The sequence below is a fragment of the Polyodon spathula genome, chromosome 2 (genome assembly GCF_017654505.1).
Source record: "Polyodon spathula isolate WHYD16114869_AA chromosome 2, ASM1765450v1, whole genome shotgun sequence".
Classification (NCBI taxonomy): Eukaryota; Metazoa; Chordata; class Actinopteri; order Acipenseriformes; family Polyodontidae; genus Polyodon; species Polyodon spathula.
The window spans coordinates 98519206-98542000 of NC_054535.1; the positions used below are offsets into that span (position 1 = coordinate 98519206).

The following is a 22795-nucleotide window of genomic DNA, read 5'->3' on the forward strand; positions in this document are numbered from 1 at the left end:
CTCAAATGTGTCATTCAATATGTAAAATATTTACACAGGGGCTTGTTCAAAAGATAGGGGTATCCTTTCCTTTAACACAACCCTTCAAATATTTATACTAAATAATCATTACAGTAAATGGAGTGGTGACGTTTGGGTCAGTAACTGTTAAATTGGATGTCTACAGAGTTTATCTTGCGAGTTTCCAGAGATGATGTCTTTCTGTGCTGATGCCTGAAGGCAGGGCTTGCTTTAACCACGTTTTAATAAACAGTCTTAGTGAATAATTGCTACAAGGCTATCTGCTTATAAAATAACTGCCTGGTGTTACATGGGATAATTTGTAAAGCTGTAGTTGATGTTGTTACATCCATGTGACTTTTGCCACACTCGAAAGGTGGTTATCAAACAAATTTAAAATGTATTTGAATGAAAAACTGAGTCTTATGAAATATCCTATTGCTGATGCCCAGGTCAACTGTGGATTACTGTAAAGAAATCTAGTCATGAGACCGATATTTTATTATACTTTTCCCGGGGCAATTTTGAAAGTTTAAATTTGTTTTTGGGGGAGACACACCCTATAATTTCACATACAGGGTTCAATTCAATACAAGATTAACCACTTCAGTGCTGCTTAATGTAACTGGTACTTCCTCAGAAACGCACACTCGGTGCTGCCTAATGTAAGAGTTACGTCCTAATTAAAAAAAAAAAAAAATGCTGGCTTGCCGTTTTTTCATTTGGGATTGATTCTCGAAGCTCTTGCAGATATGTGGTCGTGGTTCTTATTTAATTATGTTAGTGATAAAATACCTTCGATGTGACAGTGACCTAATTTATAGCCTGCTTGAATGCTAGCGCTAGCCAGCACTATGATACATCCAGAGCAGATTTCAAACAATCTCTGTGTAACTTTTCTTTCTATTGATAATAAAAAAAAGTTTCTCCTTTTGGTTACCAGCTTGTGTTTCATGGATTTAATGCATTTCTCTGCAGTGTACTCTATTGATGTGACGATACAGAAAGACCTTCCTACTTCTGAGGTTGTCATATTGACATTATTGAAACTTGTCACGTGTGTGGGGAGGCCATTGAAACAGGTGGCCAAATATACTTTGTCTATGGTGTGTTTTTTTTATTTTATTTTTTTTATTTTTAAAAAAGTGTTTAACTTTTTTTCAAGGAAAAAAACATATATTCGTCTAATATTGTAACAAATTGTAAACAATTTTTAACAATCTGAACAGCAGATTATATAGATCATATAGAAAATAATAATAATAATAATAATAATAATAATAATAATAATAATAATAATAATAATAATAATAAAGTAATAAATAAGGGGTGCAATCCCCACAGGTATACAGACACATTAAATATATTATAATATCTTTGTGTAATCAAACTTTTTTTTTAAGAATTTAAATTTAATTTCTTCAAAGAAAACTTTGCACTTATGAATAGAATTTAAAAATTTAGATTTGTGCAAATGGAATTTGGCAAGCAATAAAAAATAGATTTACAGTTATTTCAAAACCTTGTTAGACTTATCTTCATAATAGCAAATTATATCTTTAGCTGTTAAATGTTTTATCATAGATATGTTTACAGAAAGAAGTAGTGAAGGCATATGAATAAAAATAGATGCAAGTTCTTCCGTGTCATTATTGCAAAATGGGCATTTCTGGCTTATATCAATGCATTTGGCAATGATAGAGTTAGATGGATATATTTTATGTAGAATTTTAAAGTGTGTTTCTCTTACCTTCTTGGGGATACAAAATGTGTATGTGATCATCCAGGCTTTTTTCCATTCTGTATTGTGAATAAGATCATTCCAATAATACTGCCCCTTAGATATAATTTTAAAAATAAAAATACAATTATCCCGAAGAGCTTTGTTATTACATCTCTTATCATTGATATGGATACCTCACACAAATTATTCTAAGGCCAATTTCTTATTATCACCAAATTTCAGATGACTGTTCATTATATGAATTACACCTGAGAGCACGAGTTATGGATATAAATTTCCTTGATTATCAAACAAGTCAATTATATAATTTGTGTCTGTTATGCCATTTTGGGTAAAATAATAATTTCTTACTGTAATATTTTAATTATTCCAAATGAACTGTTTGAGGGGAAAGGTTGTGTACAGTCTACATGCTAGAAGTGATTGTTGGTGAAATTTAGATGAGCTTCAACAGGGAGTAATTACACTTTAATAGAAAATTAAGGCCCCCAAGCAGCTTGAAAATATAATGCGGAATAAGAGACCATAAGGATTCTTGAGCACTCATACATCTTCTTAGCCAGTTTACCTTAAATGTATTATTTATGTCAACAAAATCTAAAATCTCCAAGCCGACTACAGATTTTTTTGTTAGAAAGAACTTTTTTTTTTTTTTAAACTTCCAAGTAGCTGATTCTTTTTTAATAGATATATATATATATATATATATATATATATATATATATATATATATATATATATATATATATAAAATATCTATCTATCTATATTAGTTTTCTTTACAAGTTGAATGCGGAACAAATAAGGAAAGGGCAGGGTAAACAAAACGTGACCGGTTTTCTGCTGTGGTTGAGAATTCTACCCAACAGAGCCAGTTATTGAGAATGGTTATAGTTTTTTTTAAACTTAGGGGAGAAGTTCTGATTATTTCAAATTTAATACCCAAATAATTAATACATTTTTTAACGGTTATGCCCTCCATTGTAGTTTCATCTGAATCATGTAAACATAACAATTCACATTTGGAAATATTTAGTTTGAAACCAGATGCTTTGGAAAACATTTTAGTTGTTTCAAATGCTTTTGCAATTTGAGCCGTTTTTTAAAAACAAAGTAGTACATCTGCAAGTTGAGTAATTTTGTATTTCTTTTCCAGCTACTGAAATACCTTTTATATTTGTGTTTAAAATACCTACAGATAACAATGCAATGATTATCAAGAATAGAAAGGGTGAGATGGGACAGGCTTGCCTTATACCTCTGTTAACAGAAAATGTTATAAAAGTATTGAGCTGTAATATAACTATTTATATCTTTATAGAACTTAACTATATTAAAAACGTTTTGACCCAAACCAAATAAATTCAGTGCATTAAATAAAAAATAAAAAAATGCTCATTTGTATCAAAAGCATATAAAAGTCCGAAAAGATAATAAGAGCATCACGGTTCCAGAAGATTTGATTAGTCCAGAAGATCTAGAACTACTCTAATATTACTATTGATGTGTCTATTTTTCATGAATCCTGTTTGGGTTTCATTTGTTATTTGGTCTAAACCTTTCCTTAAACGATTTTACATTTTGTTACAGATTACAGATCTTCTCTTCGCCACCCCTCTAAACCCTTCAAAAGAAAAAAAAAAAGATTGTAATTGTTGGTTTCATTGTATATGTGTCCTCGTCCATTTAAAAAAACAATAAAAAAAAAAATACAACAAATACATTGGTCAGACCAGATGCTGGACCTGTACAATGCTGCAAGGAAGACCATGGCATGGTATAAGAAGCTTGGCATGGTCCAGATCTCATTGTCCAATGCCTACGTAGTGTACCAGAGCCTCTGCTCACATTTTTTAACTTTCAAATGAAGGGTTAAGATACATTGTTTTAATAATAATTAAAACTTTTTTTTTTTTTAAATCTCATACTTCAAGTCCAGTATTTTCCATAGATACAAAATTAAAACAGTAATGCTGAGTAAAACAAAAACCATATAGAATTTAAAAACTAAAAAGGAAAAAGGAGTCAATTGCAAGATTGTAATTTAAACTATTTAAAATGCATACCAAAAAGATATATTTAAACATCAGTAGATAGCCTTTAAAATGTCTGACAGCAAATGGCAGCTAGTGGTCAGATCTATACCAGCTCTATTCGTCTGCTTTGCTTTTCCAAATTTGTTAAGAGGTGTGTTTTTTCCATTACTGTTTTAATTAGTGTACAAGAGCATGATTCAAACCAGATGTCATTTCACCCTGATAAAAATACCTTCTTGATTCCCAATATTAAATGTCCATAATCCTGTCATTTTTCTACTGTGCGAAACTTCATTTTTTGATAATTTTTTAGCCTAAGGGTTTCAGAGAATCTGATTATTTTACTACCAGGACGCCTGTAGTAATGTCTGCCCCATTGCCCCTTTCTTTATTACTTCTGTATTTCCTGTAAAACATGATCATTTATATGCATTGCACTTTTTTTAAATTAAAAGGGACTCATTGTACTTTTTTTAAATCAAATTGTTGAATTACTGAAAACAGAAACCTGGTCAAAAGGTTAATGTGTTTAGAATATATTTTCCATAAATCTGCAACATTTTCATTGCATGTAAAGTCCTGACTGACTGCCATTCAAGCTGCACCGCTGACTGCTTTTGATCCCAAGGTTATATCACTCTGAACTTCAGTCAAGTGCACATTTTAAAACCTTGGTGAAAAGCAGGAATACCCTGGCGGGTCCCGCAGCAGCCCTTTACAGGTCTTCAGGGTTAATCATTATGTAAAGAGAGAGTTGCACATTACAGCTGCTATTCTAACACTAGCATTACATTTCCAGTTTTACACTCGCTCAGCAGCAGAAGAGTCCTAGATATGAGATTACCTATAGGAAACATGTTTATGATGCATATATATTTTATTATAAATTAGGAAGTGTCCCGGAACCGCCTAAACTACAGTAATATGGGCTTGTACTGTAGCATTACAAAAAGTGTACAGCTGAGGCTGGACTGTGTTGTCCTTTTGTATCTCCCAATTTAATTATCATACTTTTTCCTAGACAGCTTAAACTCTTACCTCCTGATGATAATCCCCAGATCAGCCTTAAATTCACATGGTTCTTCTGAAGGGAGACGAGGCAGTTAAACGAGGCAGTCTTCCCAGCGACAGCGAGTGGAAGCGACAGCGAGTGGGAGAAGTACAGGCGTGGAAAAGTACAGAGCAGTTTCGAAGCAGAAAGGAGAAATTGCATCTTGAATTGCTTTAATCAGAAAACAGAGGACATTGGGGAAACACAGCAGCAGCTCAAAGTCAAACAGCCGCGTGTGTTTTTCTGATAACAAACAAGCTGAAACTCGGAGCAGCTGATTCAAATTCAGTGCTGTTCTGAGACACGGGCGAGGGGAGGAGCCAACAGCACAGCAGAACAACGCAGTTAAACGAGGCAGTCTTCCCAGCGACAGCGAGTGGGAGAAGTACAGGCGTGGAAAAGTACAGAGCAGTTTCGAAGCAGTTTGAAAGCAGGTTGACGGCTGCAGAAGATGGTCTTCAAGCCAGTAATCTGTGACACCTGCTTGATGTGGGAAATCTGAGAAAACCCAGCGGAGCTAAACCAAGTGTGCGTAAAGTGCCGCGCGATCCAGGATTTGCATAAACTAGTAAGTATGCTAGAAATGGAGCTGGAAGAAGTGAGACAGCAACAGGATCTTGAGGAACTGGCACACCCACAATTCATGGAAGTCTGCATCACCCCTAACAGACTGAAAGCCACCAGGGAGATAGAAGGTCAGAACAGCTGGGTTCAGGTAGGCAGAAGCAGGAAAAAAAGAAACTTCGTCAAACACAACCACCAGAAATCAAAACAACCAACAGATTTGAGTCACTTCAGAATTTTGATGAGCAGAACCAACAACAAGAGAATGAAAGGAACAACATCCAGGACCCTATTGACAGTGGTGACCAGACAGCAAAAAGAAGGGAGGTCATGATTGTTGGGGACTCCATATTGAGAAACACAGCAAGTTCAATTCGCAGTTTGGACCCCCTTACTACAACAGTGTGCTGCCTTCCGGGAGCCTCGGTCAAGCACATCACTGAAAACGTGGACAGGCTCCTAGAACGAACAGGAGACGACCCGGTAGTAGTCGTCCACATTGGTACAAACAACATTGGAAGAGACAGACCAAAATCCCTGCAAAACAAATTCAGAGAGCTAGGAAGGAAATTAAAAGAGAAAACCAAAACTGTGGTATTTTCTGGTATACTACCCGCACCTTGCAAAGGACCATATGGACAGCTGGAAATAATTAATCAAAACGCATGGCTGAAGACGTGGTGCACACAGGAAGGCTTCACCTATCTTGATCATTGGACCACATTCTACAACGAGGACTATCTGTATAGACGGGATGGACTGCACTTAAATAACAAGGGAACCAGTCTACTCGGAGAAAAGATCCTCGAGCAGGTTCGGAAGCATTTAAACTAGAAAGGAAGGGGGGAGAAATCAACAAAAAAACAGAAGGGAGACCGCATCAAAACAAGAACAACAACTCAGGTAAGACAACCATTAAATGTATTTATCTAAATGCTAGAAGTATCAGAAACAAAATTCTAGAACTTGAAGCTACTGCACTAACAGGTAACTATGATGTGATAGGTGTTACAGAAACGTGGTTGTCTGAGAGTGATGGGGACGAATTTAATATTTGTGGGTATACACTGTATAGGAAAGACAGGCAGGACAGAAGAGGAGGAGGGGTAGCGCTATACATAAGAAACAGTCTTGAAGCCCAGGTGTTAAACCTGGACAAAGAAAATAAAGCCGAATCAATATGGGTCAGAATAACGGACAAAAATTCAAAAGGGCATAATAATAGGAGCATGCTATAGACCGCCAGATTCAGACGGTGAGCACAATAATCTGTTATACAATGACATTAGAAATGTGTGTAGCAAAGGAGAAGCCATACTAATGGGGGATTTCAACTTCCCCCAAATAAAATGGGAAAACCCGGTGGGTAGCACGAAGGATGAAATAGAAATGGTGGAAATGACAAATGACTGCTTCCTAACACAATTTGTGAAGGCACCCACTAGAGGGGAGGCATGCCTTGATTTAGTCTTTTCAAATAACGAAGATAGAATAACTAAAACAGAGGTCAGAGAACCACTGGCAAACTCAGACCACAACATGGTCTCATTTGAAGTGTTTTTTAAATCCCCAAAAGAAATGACTAAAGCTAAGGTTTACAATTTTAGAAAAGCAAACTATGAAGGTATGAAACAGAGACTAACAGAAGTAGATTGGAGTAAAATAGAGAAAACACCCACAGAAGAAGGATGGTTGTTCTTCAAAAATGTAGTACTAGAGGCGCAAAACAATTATATCCCTAAAGTAGACAAATCTAAATGTAAAACTAAATTGCCAAAATGGTTTAATAGATCAATTAAAAAAAATATTCAGCGAAAAAAGGCACTTTACAGAGCATTAAAAAAAGGACCAAAAAGAAAGTACGCAGAAAGAGTACACAGAACTGCAAACGCAAGTCAAAAAGGAAGTTAGAAAGGCCAAGAGAGAAATAGAAATAAACATTGCTAAGGGAGCTAAAACCAATTCCAAAATGTTTTTCCAATATTACAACAGCAAGAGAACATTCAAAGAGGAGATTAAATGTTTAAGAGATACAAATGGCAAAATCGTAGATGAAGAAAAAAAAATAGCAAATATGTTAAATGATTACTTTTCACAAGTTTTTACAAAGAAAGATACTGACAACATGCCCCACATGTCATCCAGTTCCTGTCCAGTTTTAAATAACTTTAGCATAACTGAGGCAGAAGTGTTAAAGGGACTAGGAGCTCTTAAAATAAACAAATCCCCTGGGCCGGATGAGATCCTCCCAGTAGTACTCAAAGAAATGAAAGAAGTAATTTACAAACCGCTAACCAAGATCATGCAGCAGTCTCTTGACACAGGGGTGGTACCGACAGACTGGAAAATTGCAAACGTAATACCGATCCACAAAAAGGGAAACAAAACTGAACCAGGTAACTACAGACCAGTAAGCCTGACTTCTATTATGTGCAAACTTATGGAAAATATAATAAGACCCAAAATGGAAAATTACCTATATGGTAACAGTATACTGGCAGACAGTCAACATGGTTTTAGGAAAGGGAGATCGTGTCTAACTAACTTGCTTGATTTTTTTGAGGATGCAACATCGATAATGGATAATTGCAAAGCATATGACATGGTTTATTTAGATTTCCAGAAAGCTTTTGACAAAGTCCCGCACAAAAGATTAATTCTCAAACTGAACGCAGTTGGGATTCAAGGAAACACATGTACATGGATTAGGGAGTGGTTAACATGTAGAAAACAGAAAGTACTGATTAGAGGAAAAACCTCAGAATGGAGTGTGGTAACCAGCGGTGTACCACAGGGATCAGTATTAGGTCCTCTGCTATTCCTAATCTACATTAATGATTTAGATTCTGGTATAGTAAGCAAACTTGTTCAATTTGCAGACGACACAAAAGCAGGAGGAGTGGCAAACACTGTTGCAGCAGCAAAGGTCATTCAAAATAATCTAGACAAGATTCAGAACTGGGCAGACACATGGCAAATGACATTTAATAGAGAAAAGTGTAAGGTACTGCACGCAGGAAATAAAAATGTACATTATAAATATCATATGGGAGATACTGAAATTGGAGAAGGAATCTGTGAAAAAGACCTAGGAGTTTTTGTTGACTCAGAAATGTCTTCATCTAGACAATGTGGGGAAGCTATAAAAAAGGCTAACAAGATGCTCGGATACATTGTGAAAAGCGTTGAATTTAAATCAAGGGAAGTAATGTTAAAACTGTACAATGCACTAATAAGACCTCATCTTGAATATTGTGTTCAGTTCTGGTCACCTCGCTATAAAAAAGATATTGCTGCTTTAGAAAGAGTGCAAAGAAGAGCGACCAGAATTATTCCGGGTTTAAAAGGCATGTCATATGCAGACAGGCTAAAAGAATTGAATCTGTTCAGTCTTGAACAAAGAAGACTACGCGGCGACCTAATTCAAGCATTCAAAATTCTAAAAGGTATTGACAGTGTCGACCCAAGGGACTTTTTCAGCCTGAAAAAAGAAACAAGGACCAGGGGTCACAAATGGAGTTTAGAAAAAGGGGCATTCAGAACAGAAAATAGGAGACACTTTTTTACACAGAGAATGGTGAGGGTCTGGAATCAACTCCCCAGTAATGTTGTTGAAGCTGACACCCTGGGATCCTTCAAGAAGCTGCTTGATGAGATTTTGGGATCAATAAGCTACTAACAACCAAACGAGCAAGATGGGCCGAATGGCCTCCTCTCGTTTGTAAACTTTCTTATGTTCTTATGTTCTTAATTAGATATCATAAACAGAGCAGCACAGGGGATTGCAATTCCACTGTGACCAGGACTAAGAAGATGGTTCTTTTTAAGAGGATATTGTCAAGTTCTATGTGGATAATAGTGGTCAGGCAGAAGTACAAATGACAACGACACACAGGGATGCATCGTATCATCTGCATTTTTTTGTAATAATTTTAATTCTTTGCTTGTTTTAATATGTTTATTACTGTTTTTGCATCATTATTTTATTTTTTTGTTTTATTATGCTAATGTAGTAAAAGCAGGAACATTACAGGTAAACAGGTAATAATTTAATATTAGGAAGATATTAAATATAGAAAGCCCCTCTTAAGTCGCACCATAATACAGTATTTAATATCTTTAGATTTACCTGCCAATGTATTTACCAAATGTATGCCTATTACAATAAGACCTTTTCCTAAAAATATTTTGAGCCAAAGCCTCACACAACAAGAGTTTACAGAGGAAAGAACATTTTGAGAACTCTCTTGGGTAAAATGTTGTGGAGCTTCTTATGAAATACCTGCGCAGCCGCGGATGTTGGCTGAGATTACTTTACAGGCTCAACAAGCATCACATTTTAGTGAAAAATGGTGGGTATTAAAAGTAGACGTTGTAAAAGAAAATGCATTAGTCCCACAGTGTCAGCTTGCTCACGCTAAATACAGTAAATAAAATATGGAGTTTGGTCATTCTGTCTAGATTTTTAATCATTTAGATATATTTACTAAGCATGTCAGAATTACATGTTGATTTATAGAAAGGTGTGACAGGGTGCTTGTGTCACGTGTGTGGGTAGCCGCTGCTTAAGCAGTACAGAGATACGCCGGCACAGACGCGCAGGATTTATTCACAGAAATAAAATTAGGTCATGTGACATTACCAGCGACGGTAGCGCACAGAGGACACATACAGCAAGCTGTACAAAAATAAAACACAGTACAAAAACTACTAATAAAAGGTTCCACACAGGGCGAGCGCTAGCCTTGTAAACGATGTGTCCCGCTCCAGGAACTGGCTACACTACGTAACCCTTGCTATACATTACATGGGATCACTATCCCCTAAACTAACTTACTGATGAGCCAGTATTCATACGATGACTCCTGCTGCTTCATACGGTCTTGGCTGGGCATTGCCTTCACAAGCAGCGCTTGCAGTTTCAGGGTTGCGTAGCTGTCGTTCCTGCAGAGTGACTCTCTCCTCCTGAGTATACACAGCTCCCCTCTGTAGCATGGCGTTGCAATCGCCCCAAGTCGTCTCTACCGGATGTTTTAAAACTGACGGACACTCGGTCAAGACCAGCCCACCTTCTGATTGAGGACCAGCACAGCCAATCACTTGCTGACCTTCCCCTCAAACAAGCTTAACAGACAGCAAGTCTCCATCGAGCGCCCGTCTGTAGACAATAATTTAAATCTAACAAATCTGATTCCAAAAAGACATTCAATAAACCCATTTCCACATACAATTACACTAACACTAATTTCTATTGTGCAGGGCAATCACCCTGCCACAGTAGGTCATATATAACATATGTGAAATCCATCTCCAAACTGTTACTAGTCGGTCTAAAGAGGGTTGTGGACGACGGACATTTGGTTATTCTGTCCTTTTTAATTATTTTATTTTTTTTTTCAATTACTCCTGTCTTTCCAATAGTTAAAAATAACAGGTTGTTGGCAGTCTTAAAAATGCTGGACTCGATTCAGGCTTGGCTTTCACAGCCAGTATTTATCTTTGTGATGTCTTAAAAGGATTAGATTTTAATTTATCAAGCTACATTTCCCAGCCAAATCCTATCATGAACTCATTATTCATAGTGCTACCAAAAATGTTGCTATATTGTTGATAAAGGCAATATGTGTGTATTATCTTTAAAGATATCTGAAAAGAAACTCAGTTTGTGAAGTTGAACAATTAATGACACTATGTTTAGATGTTAGTATTTTCACTGTCATTAACATTTAGTGAAAGAACATTTCATATCTACAGTCTTACTTTGCCTTTACAGTGGACCAATAAAAATGCATTTTCTCAAGTCATTTATTATAAGCCTTAGAAGTTTTTTTGTGGAAGCACAGAAGGCAATCATTTCAAGATGCCATTCCTCCTTTTGATCTTTTATATGTCCATATAAATACCTACTTTGTTTTTTTAAATATTTCACCTTTTTTAAATGGTACAACAAATATAGCATTCAACAACTCATTACTTCATGTAATCCTTTTTTTGTCAGTGGCCTGCTGCTAGCATTATTTATACATCTTGAATGACACTCGCTGTTGATGGACTATAATTGCGTGTTTGCAGTTGTGCTAAGAGTAAATGGATTGCCTTTTTTCCCCTTGTGCTTTGGTGACTGACACGTCAATGTTATATTTGTCACAACAGCCTGCACATTATCTTTTATCAGAAACCATCAGAGAAATACAATCGCTCCAAAGAGTTCAGTACCAGTTTGACGTATGCCGTGCCATTAAAAACACAGAATGATGCAGGTCATTGAATGTGTGTGTAGTAAGACACCTTGTCGTTTCTGTCAATACCTCCCACTGCACTGATCAGTGTGCTCGGCTATTAGACTCTATTCAGCCTTGTTTTTCACATGCAAATTCTGAGGATTGCAAGGCAAGGAGAGAGAGAGATAAACACTGTGCAGGAGCCTAGGTCTACGGAAATTAAAGGTAGATTATTGGATTTTTGAGCTCCAGATATATTTAGATTAAATGCTTTCATACATAATTTCCAAAGCATTCATATATTATGTGGTTATAGGACAGTGAACAGTCTGTGAATGTGGAAAATATCGGCACAAGTAGAAGTGAGTCTGTTTACACAGATGCTTGCAGTTCAATAACTCTGTTATATATTGCTTTGTTATTAATGTACAAATTTAGGTTCCAAGCTATTTTCATCTGTTTTTTAATGGTAGATTTGTGCCTGTAATTTCTTGGCCATCTCAAATCTATATTTGCATTTTAAATAGTTTATATATATATGGTACCAAAAGCCACCAATAAAAAAATGAACTGAAAAATGTGCTAAATAAAAACAAAATTAAAATAAACAGAAACAAAAAAAGCATTCAAATTATTCGTGTCAGGGACCCTGATCATGTGGTGCAAGATGGAGCTATTCACTGTGGCTTCAAAGCCATTCAATGTGGCGACCTACCCTAACAGCTGAGTTGTGACATGCATCTGATCCACAATTGCCATTTCTCTTCTTTTGTAAAGATTCCGTCTAAAAATGTTTGTATTTTCTGCACTGGGGTATGTCAGTCATACAGCGCATCAGTAACATTGCAAAACACTTGCATTCACGGCTGTCTCCTGACAGTCTCTTATACTGGAAATACACAAATAGGACCTTGTTTTAAAGCCCCAAGTCTCCTCTTTCGAACTGTGCCCCGGCAGCAAGACTGTCTCTTACAGTGCCTGAGTAAAAAAATATTTAAAGGGCCAGGTCACCGGTGGGATTTTTAACATGGGGTAGACCCTTAAACTCCTGCTATATATTTTTTACTCATTACCAGTCTTTATTTAGTCCATTGTCATTTCCATTAAAAAGAAACAGGTTTATGATTGTGATGTCACCATTTTGAATTGACTGGAATTCCAGGAGATGGCTCAGTTATGATTTTCTAAAGGCTGATCTGGAATGGTGTGGTTGATGTCATGAACAGGTTTTCTCTGTGATTTGTTGTGGAATACAGAAGGTGAAACATGCGCCCTGATTAGCTGAAAGATCCTGAGAAGTCTGTAATCTAAGATAAAACTTAGAGGAAACTAAGGTGTTCATTTGATAAACCAATACCAAGCCAGCATTAACCATATTTTTAATGGGTCATCTTAGGATAACAGAAGACGTTTGATACAATCCAGGATGATTCCTGTGCTGTAAAATGTTGAAATATCCAGCAGTGGCTTATCCCGGCAGAGTGATCAAAAAAGTCAGGTAGACACACGTTGAGGCTAATGAGAAGAGAAAATGACTTGGAGGAGGGGGTATTTTTCTGAACTGAAGAAAGCTCAATAAACAACAGCAGTTGTGTCTCAACTCAGCCCTTTATGTCAGTAGGTCAGGCACTCTAATAGCAACAAAACCAAAACAAGTTGAAATGTGATCAGAGCAGCTTTTTAAATCATGATTGTGACATGTGGTGTTGACTTTCCTCGATTAATAGTGCCTAAACTGTCCACCTGGCTCCCTTTTTTGGGGAACGTGCAGACAACGACAGCATGCAAAGTTGTTGCATTTTCCTGTTGATCAGCAGGGGTCAGTAAAAAACAAGCCAATAGCTTTATACAGGAGAATATAAGGAATGAATTATAATATTACATTGACTTGTGCCTGAAGGACCCAATGCTAAATTTGATCAACACCGGGATAAGTCACAGCTATATTTTATTGGAATATTTTACAGCACATGGGTTGCAATAAAACACAGGGTTTTTCTCCACTGCTATAAAATGTTGCTATAAAGTCCAGTTGTGGTTTATCCTGGTGGGGGATAGGTTGATCAGATTGATCATTACACTGGGGAAGGCAAGGCTGTGGCTGAAAGAAAGAATGTCCCCATAGAATTTACAAACACTGTATTATCATTCTAAATAATGTAATTAAAAACTTTGAACGTGAGGGTATTGCGTAAGTACCTTGCAAAGAACTTCAGTGGGCTCTGTGTAGTAGCTTTTCATATTTTGACTTGCACATTTATGTGCATATGAATAAATAATGGAAACACGACTGCCCTGGACACTTTTCAGTTTACCGTTAACATTAACAAAAGAGCTCTACACAAATAAAAAAGATTGTTTTAGTTGTGCTGTGATAGCAGAAAATGGTCAGCTTTACATGCTTTATGGGCCATGTTCATTACTGACCATGTTGAGAACTTTAACTCAATGCAGTGTAAACTGTGATTTTAAAGTATTGGTATTGCTTACCTTACACCTTGCCCATGTATTGCTTTCTCTGCAGGTGCACACAAAGTTTCACTGCCGACAGGCCCATATTCCAGGCTCTGATCCATCCTGCCTAACGTTCTCATATGACGGCACTGTTCTGGCCTCTCGGGGAGGTAAGCCAGGGTAATGGAAAAGAGAGATCAGTCATGCAAAATCTTCCAGTCACCCCCCTTAAAGATGGGATAACGTCCAGAGCTCCCTCAGTCTGCCATACCTCCTCCAGTGGTGTGAACAGTGCGAGTCACGCTTTTCTGTAAGACAGAATCCCGTTACACTGCACTGAAAAGGGCACACAGTTGGGAAATGTGGAATGCCTGTGGGAGTTCTGGAGCATTTTGTGATTATTTGGCCTGTAATATTTGTTTAATATTTTCTTTATACTCTAAAACAGATGTATAATGATGCAGAACAAGACTTATTCAAATACATTTTCAAGGCAGCCATGTAACATCCAGCAGTGGTCACACCAGGACCATATGTTTTCTGACGTTCATTCCATTTACCTCAATAAAGACTATATTTGTGAATTGTCTCTCTTGTGAACATAAAGTCTTTTGAGTTTACCAGTAGAAATGTGAAATAAGAAAAAACGAACAACTTGTATTTCATATTTGAAAAAATAATAATCTACAAATTAAAAAAAATAATAGTAATAATAATGTCATATTAAAAACAAAAATATAATAAATATTTTTCTTCCAGCAAATGCATGTGAACAGTTGTATATGGGGAACACAGAAAACATCAAGTGTGGCAATTTCAGTAAAGCAGTTTCCTTTTGATTTGCTATTGGGAACACAAATCGAGTGTTGACGCATTAAAGCTTTGATAAAATATATACATTTGACTATACTGACATTTGAAGACAAATATAGTTAAAATCAAGTTGGCTATTCTACACTATTAGAAAATCTATGTAAAACCAAATGAGAGAGTGCTTACACTGATGCTAAGAAATGTCTTGCTGACCTGGTTCCTTCTGTACTAAACCACAAGACCCCCATTCCGGATCCCTGTGTTACAGATTAAAGGATCGTGTTTGAGTCCCATACATTCAATGTTACACACACTCTGTGGCTGCTGGAATACAAATCTTCTGTTTGTAGGCAACTCCATTAGGTGTTCCAATAAAATTTAACTGTGAATTTTAGGATAGAAGCTTCAGTATTTTAGTATGACAAGTTAATTGAATGGTGTCGGATTGTATTTTTTTTTCAGCGACTGTAGGTATGAGAAGCATTGACAGAGGTGTAGGGTCACTTTGCAGGGAGCCAGAACATTACCATTTAATAATGTGGCATTGTGTGGTCCTTTTAAAATAAAATGACTTTACCAGAAACAAAACAAGTCACCCCGAAAATGAGGAGAGCCCCTTTTGAGTCTGCAGATAATGAGCAATAGCAGAACATTTCCTTTAATGAAAGAAAAAAACATAAATTATAAAAATCCCTTCACAATTGAGCATTTAGCCTTAATTATGAAATATTACCAAGACTACCCATGGAATTTCTTTTTTGCTGCATACGATAAAGAAGATAAATGAAGTTTGCTGAGAACTTTCATATTGAACTGGATTTTCCCCAGTGGAAACAAAGGTCTGCCAGTACAAACAGACAAATGCTAACTCTTCTGCCATATTTAAAAAATGACTTTGTTCCTGCTTCATTTGCATTGTGTACATTGTAACATCATATGTGTTCATTATAACGTATTACTGCTATATAGCTCTCATGGCTGTTTGGACTGAGGCTGCATGCTTCTACAGTTACTTTATGTATTAGAGACCTCTGGTTGTAGCTAACACAATAGTTTTTTATTAATTAAGTCTTAATTGTTGTGTACTTTCGTGGGTCTCGGATGTTCTGTTTTGGAAGAAACATATTTTCATTTTAAAACAATTTTACTTCCCTTATCTTCCAGGATATTTGGTACACTTGCATTTCCTGTGTCATTTAAACTCTGCAGTGCCTTTGGTATCGTGTTTACTGGCTTACTGGCTGCAAAGCGTGATAGTTATTAGGGGAAGTGACTGACTGGTTACTAACAGGACAGAAGGCTCATGAAACTGCAAGACTAGCAGAATGCAAAGCCTGCAGACATATTTATTTAGTATAGTAGCAGATACCATGTTTTAAAATTATTGTCACGACAACGCCTTTGAGACCTTTATAGCACATGGTGTGGAAATTGTCATTATTTTGTTAGCTACAATCACTTTAATAAAAACATAGAGAAAGCATTCTAAAGATGTTCTGTCAAAGCATTTTACAAATACTGCAGTTCATTTTTAACAGAATTTATGTTTGACTTTAACAGAATACAGGATTGGGATACCTAGTTGTGAATATGAGAGATGTCTTTTTTTTTTTTTTATGAATTTGTAAAATCTTTTTTTTTGTGCTTTAATAATACTATTTGGTCCTTTTATGATTTATAGGAGATGACACTCTTAAAACATGGGATATGAGAAACTTTAAGAAGCCTCTCAATGTGGCGACTGGTTTATCCTCCTTCTTCCCAATGTAAGTAACAATAGTCATTAGTCTTTTTCATATATTATTTCTTCTTTATTGTACTGTGCCTGTTGCGATAATTCCAATGCCGGTGGTTTGTTTTTAAATTGTGTTCTTTCTCTCTCTCTCTCTCTCTCTCTCTCTCTCTCTCTCTCTCTCTCTCTCTCTCTCTCTCTCTCTCTCTCTATATATATATATATATATATATATATATACAGTACTGTGCAAAAGTTTTAGGCAGGTGTGAAAAAATGCTGTAAAGTAAGAATGCTTTCAAAAATAGACATGTTAATAGATTATATTTATCAATTAACTAAATGCAAAGTGAGTGAACAGAAGAAAAATCTACATCAAATCCATATTTGATCAGCATCAGTTCTTCTAGGTACACTTGCACAAAGTCAGGGATTTTGTAGGCACATAGTCAGGTGTATGATTAAACAATTAAACCAAACAGGTGCTAATGATCATCAATTCAATATGTAGATTGAAACACAATCATTAACTGAAACAGAAACAGCTGTGTAGGAGGAATAAAACTGGGTGAGGAACAGCCAAACTCAGCTAACAAGGTGAGGTTGCTGAAGACAGTTTACTGTCAAAAGTCATACACCATGGCAAGACTGAGCACAGCAACAAGACACAAGGTAGTTGTACTGCATCAGCAAAGTCTCTCCCAGGCAGAAATTTCAAGGCAGATGGGGGTTTCCAGATGTGCTGTCGAAGCTCTTTTGACGAAGCACAAAGAAACGGGCAACGTTGAGGACCGTAGACGCAGTGGTCAGCCAAGGAAACTTACTGCAGCAGATGAAAGACACATCTTGCTTACTTCCCTTCGCAATCGGAAGATGTCCAGCAATGCCATCAGCTCAGAATTGGCAGAAAACAGTGGGACCCTGGTACACCTATCTACTGTCCAGAGAAGTCTGGTCAGAAGTGGCCTTCATGGAAGACTTGTGGCCAAAAAGCCATACCTCTGACATGGAAACAAGGCCAAACTGCACGAAAACACAGGAACTGGGGTGCAGAAAAATGGCAGCAGGTTGTCTGGACTGATGAGTCAAAATTTGAAATATTTGGCTGTAGCAGAAGGCAATTTGTTCACCAAAGGACTGGAGAGCGGTACACGAATGAGTGTCTGCAGGCAACAGTGAAGCATGGTGGAGGTTCCTTGCAAGTTTGGGGCTGCATTTCTGCAAATGGAGTTGGGGATTTAGTCAGAATTAATGGTCTCCTCAATGCTGAGAAGTACAGGCAGATACTTATCTATCATGCAATACCATCAGGGAGACATCTGATTGGCCCCAAATTTATTCTGCAGCATGACAACAACCCCAAACTTACAGCGAAAGTCATTAAGAACTATCTTCAATGTAAAGAAGAACAAGGAGTCCCGGAAGTGATGGTATGGCCCCCACAGAGCCCTGATCTCAACATCATCGAGTCTGTCTGGGATTACATGAAGAGAGAGAAGCAACTGAGGCTGCCTAAATCCACAGAAGAACTGTGGTTAGTTCTACAAGATGTTTGGGCCAACCTACCTGCCGAGTTCCTTCAAAAACTGTGTGCAAGTGTACCTACAAAAATTGATGCTGTTTTGAAGGCAAAGGGTGGTCACACTAAATATTGATTTGATGTAGATTTTTCTTCTGTTCACTCACTTTGCATTTAGTTCATTGATAAATATAAACTATTAACATGTCTATTTTTGAAAGCATTCTTACTTTACAGCATTTTTTCACACCTGCCTAAAACTTTTGCACAGTACTGTATATATAAAGCTTGGCAGCTGGTAGCCTTGAGTATATTACATTACCTAACACCCATTTAATTTAAAGTATGCTTAGACCTAAATAAATTAATCACTGTCCCTGGTGCCCCTGCACGTCAAACTCCCATTCATAAATACAGTGCACGCTGATAGGGTTCATTCTTGTGGCTGCAGGAAGTTTTTATAAACCAGAGTGTCAACACTGACATCCTCTGAAACTCTAATACAATATTATCAGGGTAAGCAACTAATCAACACATTGATTGTTATTAATATGATATAAAATAAACAGTATTGCAATTACAGCTGTGTATTGACAATAGCAAAGACAAAAAGTAAACCATTGCATTCATTATGTGATTCTAATTTAATTGTTTTTTTTTTTTTAAACTCTTGTGTCATTGGCGTGTCTTTGAATCAAACTACTAATCACGAACCAAAATTGGCCAGACCGCTGGCATAATTGAAACATGCACCACCAGCTTTTATTGTTTGTTTTAGAAATAATCTATAGTGGTGCCTCATCACTGTATAATCTTTACAAACATGCATCCTTATAATTGGCTCTCCACTACGTAATGTACATTAATAATTATTTAACTTTGTGGTGTAGGTTGCTGGTGCTCCATTCTGATTGGCTAAGCACACCTCAGTATGTTGCCACCTAAATTGGGTGGAAAAACATGCTTACCAGCACTAGTTTCAAATGCATCTTTGCTTACATTCCAATCCAGTGTCGTGCTGCTGAAATTTAGGATGGAGCTGCGCTTCAGTAGTTCAAACAATACTGCCACCAATACATGTTTTATAACAACTTTAAAATATCTTAAAGAATTTTCTGTTGTCGCTTTGATTTGGACTCAGGTTTCCTTGAGAACAAGTTTAGTCAAGAAATGCCAGATACCGATCTGCCTGCGTCTGACCTATCTGAACAGTTTGTAGCTCCTTCACTAACACCAGTAATGGTAGGAACAGCAGAGAAGCTGCAAACTGACAGATTGAACTCAAGGTTCTATCTAAAAAGACGGTTGTGAAGAGGCCATGAACAGGGTTTGAAATTAATCTGCGTCAAAACATAGTCTATTGAAAGTTAAAATAAAGATCCGCCAGGTAAAATAATCCCTGAATTAATTGATTTCATATTAAAAATGTAGACATTTTATTGTTATTTATTTAAAATATATACTTGTGGTATAAACAGAATACTTAACGACTGTTTATGGGATACAGTTTTTATTCGCTTTAGGAGGATGTCCTTACATAAATCACTCGCCCCTGTCCCCTTGTGGCAAATAAAACTGTGTACTATGAGCAATCATTCCGTATCCTCTATATATACAAAAATGTACACAAAATACTGAGCACACAATACACACTGCCTTGTGTACTTGGGTCATTTGTGTTTTTTATGTGACAAATACCATTTGAATATTAGTGTTTTGACTAACCTACCATGAAAAAGGACATTCTGATAGCCATATCAATTTTTAGAAGTACTAAAAGAAACTAAGGGCCCTTTCACACTGGGTACGTTTCCTCCGAAACTCTGTACCCGAGTACGGTTTGGTACGTTTGGCATTTAGTGTGAAAGCTCCAAACGTTCCCTGTACGATTTTAAAATGTTTTTCTCCAGTTCACCTATTTTAACTTCAGTGTAAAAGAAAAGTGGACTTGGTTCAGTTGCGAACATATCAAACTATCAAGTGTACCAAACAGGATAAATCACCTGGAAGCTGTTACTACGCAAACCCATGAGCGGTAAATATTCCAGACTTGGAGGTGACAGAGGGCTCTGGTAAAATCTCTCTCTGTCTCTGCATCTCTCTGTCTCTCTTTCTCTCTCTTGCTCTCTCTCTCTGTCATATATTCTGCCGACTCAACGTCTAGGGGGGCGCTAAATTACAGGCATTGTTAACATTAGATTACACATATAATTAGGTATGCTTAAAATTCAAAGTTACATCACAGGACACAGTCACGCTAAAGAATAAAGAAGTGCAGTTAACATTTATTGACTGGTAAAATACAATTCAAAGCTGCTGCAGTATGTCCACTGTTTTGTCATTTCAAATATGTTCATAAAACAAACATTAAACTTTAAAGCGTGAAATTTTCAGTCCACTTTACATATTCTCAGTAAGTCCAGTGTGAAAACACAACAAAACTAGCACTATAGCACTGAGTCGTCTTCTCCCTTCTCAAATGCACAAACCCATTGCATTGAAAGAATCCATTCCCAACATAGGAGGCTTGTTGCTAGGGAGATGACATCTTTGCCTTGTGACTTTTGCTAGTGCTTTGGTGCCACGCATGAACTCCCTGTTGGTTAAAATAAAACTGCTTCAGCAAGTAGGTATTTAATTTGCTTTGTGCTATTGTGCAATACATGTGTATGATAACAGTATGATATTAATGCTTTGGTTTTTATATTGTTGTTTGTGATGTGCAGTACGAAATAAAACGAACAGTAATTCTAAGTGCCTATGTATAGTGCAGCTAAGGCATATGCTGTTAGACATTAAAAATGGGGAGCCAACTCCAGGACCAAGATAAATCCGATTCTGTAGTATAGCAAGGGGCAATATAACGAGGTGTGTGTGTGTGTATATATACACACACAGTATCGATGTAAGTACAGATGTTTCGACATCAACTGTTCAGAGGAGATTGTGTGAAGCTGGCCTAACTGGAAGAATTGCTACAAAGAAACCATTTTTAAGAGTGCAGAATAAGAGGAAGAGACTTGCCTGGGCCAAAAAACACAGAAACTGGACGTTTAAGGAGCGGAAGTCGGTCTTATGGACCGATGAGTCAAAATTTGAAATATTTGGGTCCAACCGCTGAGTATTTAAGACGCAGAGAGGGTGAGCGCATGAGTTCTGCATGTGTGGTTCCCACTGTCAAGTATGGAGGAGGCAGTGTCATGGTCTGGGGTTGCTTTGCTGGTGACAGAGTTAGTGATCTTTACCAAGTCCATGGCAAGCTCAACCAGCATGGCTATCATAGCATACTTCAGAGGCATGCCATTCCATCAGGATTACGGCTAGTTGGGCAGTCCTTCATTCTTCTGCAAGATAATGACCCGAAACACACGTCAAAGTTGTGCAAGAACTATCTGGCGAAGAAGGAAAGTGAAGGACAACTCAATCTAATGACCTGGCCTGCCCAGCCCAGTCTCCAGACCTCAATCCCATAGAACTTGTATGGGAAGAACTGGACAGAAGAGTCAAAGCAAAACTACCCACAAGTGCCCTAGATCTCTGGGAAATGCTGCAGAAGAGCTGGGTGATTTCCTGCTGAAACTTGTTAACCGAATGCCTTGTGTTTGTGAGGCTGTTATTAAGGCAAAGGGTGTTTCTTTTGAGGAATCCAAGATTTAGAAACAATTTTCAATTTTCTTGAACATTTATTTGATACTCCTTATGTTTTGTTTTGTATATTGTAACATGTGTTTTCATTTTCAAGTATTTACAGAAATGTATACGATGTAAAATATTGTCAATTATGAAAAAAAAAACTAGTTTCTAGCAAGTGTACTCAAACTTTTGACTGGTACTGTGTGTGTGTCTATATATATATATATATATATATATATATATATATATATATATATATATATATATATATATATATATATATATATATAATAAAATAAAATGTGTGAAAATGTGTGACAAATATTGCATAATATACCTATAATTTGCATGGTGGTGCTCTACAATAAAGTAGATGAAACGGAGGGTCATTATGGAGGCATGAAGAGACAGAACCTCTTATTAAAATATGGCTGGATACTCCTATACAAGAGCTGCTTCACAGTACTCAGGAGTTTTCTGACCTGCTGAAAGAGAAGGGATTTCACCACAGTGCAGGCCTGTAGGGGCGGGCAAAATTTACAAAAAATGCCTTACGGTGTTCTGTTGCCTTTTCTGCAAGTATAGAAATATTCAACAATTTCTATCCTGCTGTCACCTTACTGTAAATCACCTTTGCCTGTGTTGTGCATTTATTTTGTCCACAAAGTGTCAAATACAACAGCATTAGAACACAAAAAAACAGGACATTCCCCGTGACTGTTTACATTTTAACTTCCCAGCATGCACATCATTGGCATCATGTGTTTTTGATGTTCTCAGCACGCTTGCTGATGTGTAGTGTGAAAGGAAAATGTTCTCAGTACACTTGAAAAGACAGAAATATACAGCTATGACCAAAAGTGTTGCATCGCCCTATAGAATTAACTCATTTTGCTTCATAAAGTCGAATGAAACCTGGTGAATTATGTTAGATTAACATAACATTGTAGTTCTCCATATAGAGTGCTCCCCTTTATAACACTGTAGTTGGGAGCCATAGTTAAGAGACTGTGCTATTTGTGTTCCAC

At 36.9% G+C, this 22795-nt stretch overlaps 1 protein-coding gene across 1 annotated transcript in view; it reads left to right on the forward strand.

Moving 5' to 3' along the window:
• The window catches only part of LOC121304909 (WD repeat-containing protein 70-like), a 141664-nt gene that overhangs the window by 76063 nt on the left and 42806 nt on the right, over positions 1-22795 (forward strand). Inside the window, exons 11-12 of the mRNA XM_041236335.1 lie at positions 14141-14240; positions 16565-16649. Coding sequence (XP_041092269.1) covers positions 14141-14240; positions 16565-16649 — 185 coding nt within the window. The remainder of the gene's footprint in view (positions 1-14140; positions 14241-16564; positions 16650-22795) is intronic.